This window comes from Belonocnema kinseyi, chromosome 6 (genome assembly GCF_010883055.1).
Source record: "Belonocnema kinseyi isolate 2016_QV_RU_SX_M_011 chromosome 6, B_treatae_v1, whole genome shotgun sequence".
NCBI lineage: Eukaryota > Metazoa > Arthropoda > Insecta > Hymenoptera > Cynipidae > Belonocnema > Belonocnema kinseyi.
In genome coordinates, this window is record NC_046662.1 from 67,532,620 (window position 1) to 67,539,359 (window position 6,740).

The window sequence follows — 6,740 nt, forward strand, 5'->3', positions numbered from 1 at the left end:
TGAAAGAGGGAGCTCTTCCTAATATTTTGACACCAAAATCATGTCGATACACCTTACCGACTGCGAGTAAAGCCACCCACGCTTTAACTTGACAGACTGTACATGTTCAATTATTATTTATACATCAAAACTCAACAATTTCGCTTACAAATTTAACATTTTATTAAGTAGAACAATAAAAATTGGAACGTTAAAATGTTAAAAGCTTTTCGAAATTTTAACAATTTAAAGCTTTCTATGTAAAACAGATAAGTTTCAAATTGTTTAATTTTAAATATTTGGCTTGAATTTAGTCGTCTTAAATTATAAGTCAAATATTGCTAAATATCAAATAATTATCCTTTAAACGTTTTTAATATTTAATTGTTTAAGTCTTCAAAACTGCACGCAAAATTCTTTAAATTAAAAATATAAGCTTAAAAATAAAAATCGAAAATAGAGAATTTTTCAGGTAAAATATTTTCCAATTACGCATTGTAAACTGAATGATATCATAATTTAATAAGATATCAATTCAAGTAATTACTTTAAAAACTGTTGAAATCGGATTTGGACAAATTTTTCTTCTGTAAATTTGTAAAATTCCCGGTCAAGATTCCCGGATTCTCAAAGTATTGCTTGTAAAAATTTATATGTTTTCTTTGTTTAAATTTGTAAATTTGTACAATAAAGTATAAGTATTCAAACCTTAATTTTGAGTGGTTTTCTAATATTGTAAAATTAAAAGTAGTTTTATAACGTCGAAGACCAAAATAAAATAGTAGAAGATTACAGAGTAAAAAAAAAAAAATTAATCAAATGTTAAAAAATTCCGGTCTAGCAACCACCCTGAGATTTGTAATGCTTAGGACATTTTAATTTTTTATTACTCCTTTTATTTACTCTGAAAATTAAGACTTACCGCTTGTGAAAATTTGGTTTTTATGACACCAGGAGCGATACAATTTACTCGAATACCATCTCCTGCAAGATCCTCATATGTGGCTTTGCACAATGCAATTAAAGCAGTTTTACTAATTGAGTACACGCCCAACAACTGAAAATTGAAGAAATTTAGATTAAGTCAACATTTTAATCCTCTTCAATGACCAAAATTAAAATTAAACTATAGAATTCTTGACAATAAAAAATGGAATCTACTGATAATTTTAAAGAATGCACTTGTAAATATCTGCATTTAAATTTCAAAAAACTCAAAATAAAGTATAGAGGAGAAAAAAAGAAGGCAACCTCTAAATTCCCTTTATTATTATTTTTCTCTCGTTTTTTAATTTTTATCTTTAATGGATCACAATAAAAAAATATACCAAATTTTTCATCTTCTTTGGTCAAATGTTTTCAATTATGATTTAAAAAAGACGAGAGAAAAAAAGGGACTTGGAGGGTGCCTTCTTTTTTATTTAATTTTTTATTTTGAAGGCAAAGCATTTAAGAGTGTGTTGTCTATCTTTGATCATTATATTCTGTGCGTTTTTTTTCTAGAATTAATTTAAAAAATGCAAATTTGAAATCGAAATAATTGATTTATAAATCATTTAAATACATAGAATACTTTTTGATTAGACAATGTCCATTAATTACGTAAGTGTTTGTCGGAGGGAGGGAGGGTCCAAAGCATTTCTGATATAAGTTTTCTCTTTTTAATTATTTTGTTTAAATATGATAATCAGCATCTGTTTTTGGCTATTTAAATTACTTTTTATACTATCATACACATTATTTAAAAAAAATGCATGTAATGTTATTTTCATGCTTAATATGTTAATGAAATCCGGTGGAATCCCTGGAAATCTTTGCAATCTTTTAAAATCATTAAACATCATAATTCTTTGAAATCCGCAGAAATCTCTTAAAATCTCTAAAAGCGGTTAAAATCTTTGAAATTCAGTGAATTATTTCGAAATATTATGAGATACCAATCAATCTTTGAAATATCTTTAAAAAAGATTAAAATCTTTTAAATCCGTAGGAATTTTTCCAAATCCTTGGAATGCCGTGTTTCATGTTTCATGATTACTGGGGCATTTAACTTTATAACCCTCCAAAAATTCGAAACATCTTTGAAATCTTCATAATCCCATTGTAATCATTTAAAATACGTGGAAATACCTTAAAATCTGTTAAAATCTTCGAACTTCCATAACATTTTTCGAAATCTCTTTATAATTAACTGAAATCTTTAAAATTCTTGGAAATTTTTCCGAATCTCTGGAAATCCCGTGACATATGTTAAAATCCATTAAAATGTTTTAAAAATCGTTAAAATTCCTCAAAAACCCTTAAAATTCATTAAAATCCTTTGAAATATTTTGAAATCTGATGAAATAATGTCTTCGAAATGCGTAAAAATACTTCGGTGTCACATGAAATCCTTTGAAATCCCGTGACTAATGTTGACATCTATTCAAGTCCCATATATCCCTTAAAAACAGTGAAAATATTCAAAACTATTTAAAATCTTAAAAATTCAATTGTAAACCTTTAAAATCCGCGGAAATCCTTTAAAATCAGTTAAAATTTTTGAATTTCCCTAAAATGTTTTGAAATCCCTTTTCTTTAAAATAAACAATAATAATATAACAATATAATATAATTTATATATATATATAATTTAACTTTAAAATAATTTAAATATTTAAAATCCGTGGGAATTTTTCCGAATCTCTGGATATCCTTTTGAATACGTTAAAATCCATTAAAAATCTTTTAAAGCTCATTAAAATTCCTCACAATCCCTTAAAATCCTTTTTAATGTTCGACAATCCTTTGAAATTCATTGAAAGCATCAAAACACTTGTAATTCTCTTAAAAACAGTTAAAATCAATGAAAATCCTTTTAAGTATTTTGAAATCATATGAAAATTTTGTTAATCCTTTCAAAATCCTTCAGTATCTTCTGAAAGCCATTAAAATCTCTGGAAATCTGACTAAACTCCTTGAACGCCCTTAAAATATTTTTAAATTCCTTGAAAAATTGAGATTCTCTCTGAAATTGTACTAGGTAATTAATTTCTTCAAGCTGATGAAATCTTTTAAAATGATTAGAAGTCTGAAAACTCATGTAATTTTCTGGAATCGTTGGAAATATCATACAACTCTTTATCTTCAAAGAATGTTAAATAGCTGTAATCCTATCGATTCCTTATGAATCCGTAAAAAATCTAGAAATAGGAAAAATTCATAATACAGAAAGCCTTTTCGACAAAATTTAAGGCCCTTTCCAGATTTTCCAGGTCAAAAAATCAATTTTTTTTAGATTTCCTTTTTTTACATCAAAAATCAAATAATCGTTTGTTATACATGTAAACAATTAAACATTTAATTTTTTTAATGACCAAAAATTTCTAAAGAAAGCAGAATCATAAATAAATTCTTATTTTGTTTGCGAAAATAAGTCGTCTGTGTGAAATTTTTGATAATATTTTTAAATCTTTATAAATTCTTTGAAATATTTTGAAGTAATTAAAGTCTTTGTGAAATCTTAACATTTCTCTGAAATCTTTTGAAATAATTTAAAAAATGTAAAATCTCTGGAATATCTGAAAGTTTTGTGATGAAATAATTGAAAATTTTCTAAAAAATATGAAATCGTTCAAAATCTTTGAAATTTTTTGTGCTTTGGTCGACTGTACCCTTTTTCAAATCTTCAAAATTCTTGAAATCTTTTGAAATCCTTTCGGATTCTTCGAAATAATTGTGAAATCTGTATGAAATCTTTTTTTTCATTTAAAATTAATAAAATATTTGAAATCTTTTAAAATATTCTACAAATTTTGAAGATATTTAAAATATTTAAAATGTTTTAAAATCTTTGAAATCTGCTTTAATTTATCCTTTTTCAATATTTAAAATTCTTGTAATCTTTTGACATCTCTAGGAAATCTCGTGAATCTTTTCTATTCATTTAAAATCATTGAAATATTTGAAATCTTTTGGAATCCTAGAAAAAAAGAAATCGTTGCAAATCTTTACCATGTTCCGAAATCTTTGAAATCTTTGTAAAATCGTTGAAATATTTGTAAAATCGTTGAAATGTTTGTGAAATCTTTTAACATCTTCTAAACAAATTTGAAATAGTTTTAAATCTTGAAAATGTTCTGAAATATTTGAAATCTTTTGAAAGTTTTAAAATTGTTGTGAAATATTTGAAATCTTCTAAACAAATTTCAAATAGTTTAAAATCTTCAAAGTGTTCTGAAATCTGGTTTACTCCCTTTTTGAAATCTTTGAATTTGAAATGGTTATGAAATTTTTATGAAAGTTTTATGAAATCTTTGTGAAACCTTTTGTATTCATTTGAAATAATTGAAATATTTGAAATCTTTTTAAATGTTGGCAAAATCTTTGAAATCCTTGAAATATTTCTAAAATGTTTCGAAATCTTCTCATCTTTATTGAAGCCTTTCGAAATTGTTTTAAATATTTGTTAAATCTATCTAAAATCTTTTGTATATTCATTTAAAACGATTAAAATGTTTGAAATCTTTGTGACATATTTAGAAATCTTCCGAAACCATTTGAAATCTGTGAAATGTTTTAAAATATTTGATCTATGTTGAAAAGTGCTCTTTTTAAACTATTTAAAATCCTTGAAATCTTTTGAAAGTTAAAAATTTTTTGTGAAATATTTGAAATCTTGTCAACGCGCCTTTTTCAAATCCTTAAATTATTTTTAGGTCTTTGAGATCCATGAAATCTTTTTGAAATGTGTTAAATATTTTTAAAGCTTTGAAATATTTTGAAATATTTTGAAATCTTTAGAATTATTTTCTAAAATTTTGAAATCTGGGGTATTAAAAACCGAGTTGTCAAGCCCTCGAAAACTGTTTTAAAAGTAAAACAAAAATTTAAATTGAAGGTACTCCTAAGACATTCAAGGAGATTTATAAATTTTCAAGGTTTAAAAAAAATTCCATTAATTTTTTATATAATCACTAAAAAATATAAAATATTACGTAAGAATGGGGTGGGGGGTCTGAAATTTAAAAACTCATTCTCACGTTATTAATGGACGTTCCCTGAAAAGGAAATTAATTGCTTACACCGAACGGCTGATAGCCTGCAATCGATGAAATAATAATGATCGATGGAGATTTGCCTTGTTTGAGGAGAGGTCGAGCCTCTTTCATGAGCAGATATGTACTTTTGACATTGATGTCGAAAATCTTGTCCCAAACATCTTCACTGCAATCTAAAACTGGACCGACAGCTGGATTCACGGCTGCGTTCGAAACAAGGATATCCAAGCCTCCGAATTTGGCTTTTGTCTGCGAAATTTATTATTAATTTGGATTTTATATTTGATATTTGAAAAGTCAATATTCCCAGGGTGGAGGAAGTGAATTTTTACAATAAAATTTCAGGGCTCAGATCGTTCGAATTTTTTTCTACCTTTTTCGACTTTTTTTAAAAATGCGACATTTTGAACAAAAGTGCGACCAATAGACTTTTAAAATTAAAGTTCAAAACTAGAAAAAAATTTAACAATTTAATTTGGTAATACTAGCAACTGAACATTTTAAATTGAACAATTTTCTAATTGCGTGAATCCGTATTCAAATAATTTTTTTTTCTTCAAATTCCAAGCCCTAATAGTTGGTCCCTTTTAAGCCGAAAAATTTGAAGATCGATTAATTTCAAATTAAATTATATATTTCACACTCTATTCCCTATTCTTCCATTTTTTAAATAATTCCACTTTTCTCCCTCGTTTTTAAGAAAGTTTCCCTCTTTCTCATTTTTTTCGTCCAAAATTGAACTTAATTAATGATTCATTAGAACCCCATACGAAAATCCAACTCATTTTGATTAAAAGTTCAGTCTTTTTTCCGGTTTGAAAATTAACCTTTTTGTTGAAAATTTAACTGTTTTTTAAAAGATTCGTCTTTTTGGCATGAAAATTCCATTATTTGGTTGAACGTTCATCTATTTTTTTAATTTGTCTTTTTCGTTGAAAGTTCATTTATTTGGTTGCAAATGCAAAAGTTTGTTTGAAAAATAATTGGTTATTTTTGAAAATTTAACTTTTTGGTTTAAAATCAATTTTTCTTGATTGAAAAATATCTACTTGTTAAAAGTTAAACTTTTCAGGCTGCCAATTCAACTGTCTTCTACCAAATTCGCCCTTCTGAGTTGAAAATTGAATTATTTAATTAATAATGCTACTGCTTTTGGTTGAAGCATCCTTGTAGATGGAACATTCAATTCTTTTCTTGAAAACTCATATTTTTTGGTAGAAAATTCATCTTTTTTTGGTTGAAAAAGAACTTTTTTGTTGAACATTCAACTGGCTTCTTAAAAAATCGTCTTTTTTGCTTAAAAATTCAACTATATGTTTCAAAATTCATCTGCCTTGATTGAAAACGATGTTGTTTTTTTTATTATTACACCATTAAGCCATTTTCCTTTCGGGGTAGGCGTGACTCACTCGGCCGGGGAAAGGAGTAGTGTGTGGAAGGGATAGAGATTTTTCAAATTGATCCAGAATTCTCGTACTATTTAAGTAAATAATACGTTCGTTCCGCAACACTGCTCCGAACCAGGTTGCTGATCAATCTCTCTAGCAATCACCCCAAGCGAAGAACCTCACGAAGTCGTTCTGCAAGATTCCCCACTTGGGTCCATTAATAGCCACGGTCTTTGTTTCAGGCGTCATTCACTCTACTCACACTCTTTTTATTAACTATTTGCCGCCATACTTTCCTGTCCTGGCATACTTCTCTAGCTTCTTTTATGTCCAT

General features: G+C 26.8%; 1 protein-coding gene across 1 annotated transcript in view; it reads right to left on the reverse strand.

Moving 5' to 3' along the window:
- The window catches only part of LOC117174360 (dehydrogenase/reductase SDR family member 4), a 17,730-nt gene that overhangs the window by 3,275 nt on the left and 7,715 nt on the right, over positions 1-6,740 (reverse strand). The window contains exons 3-4 of the mRNA XM_033363419.1: positions 5,043-5,267; positions 902-1,036 (exon numbers count right to left, since the gene is read on the reverse strand). Coding sequence (XP_033219310.1) covers positions 902-1,036; positions 5,043-5,267 — 360 coding nt within the window. The remainder of the gene's footprint in view (positions 1-901; positions 1,037-5,042; positions 5,268-6,740) is intronic.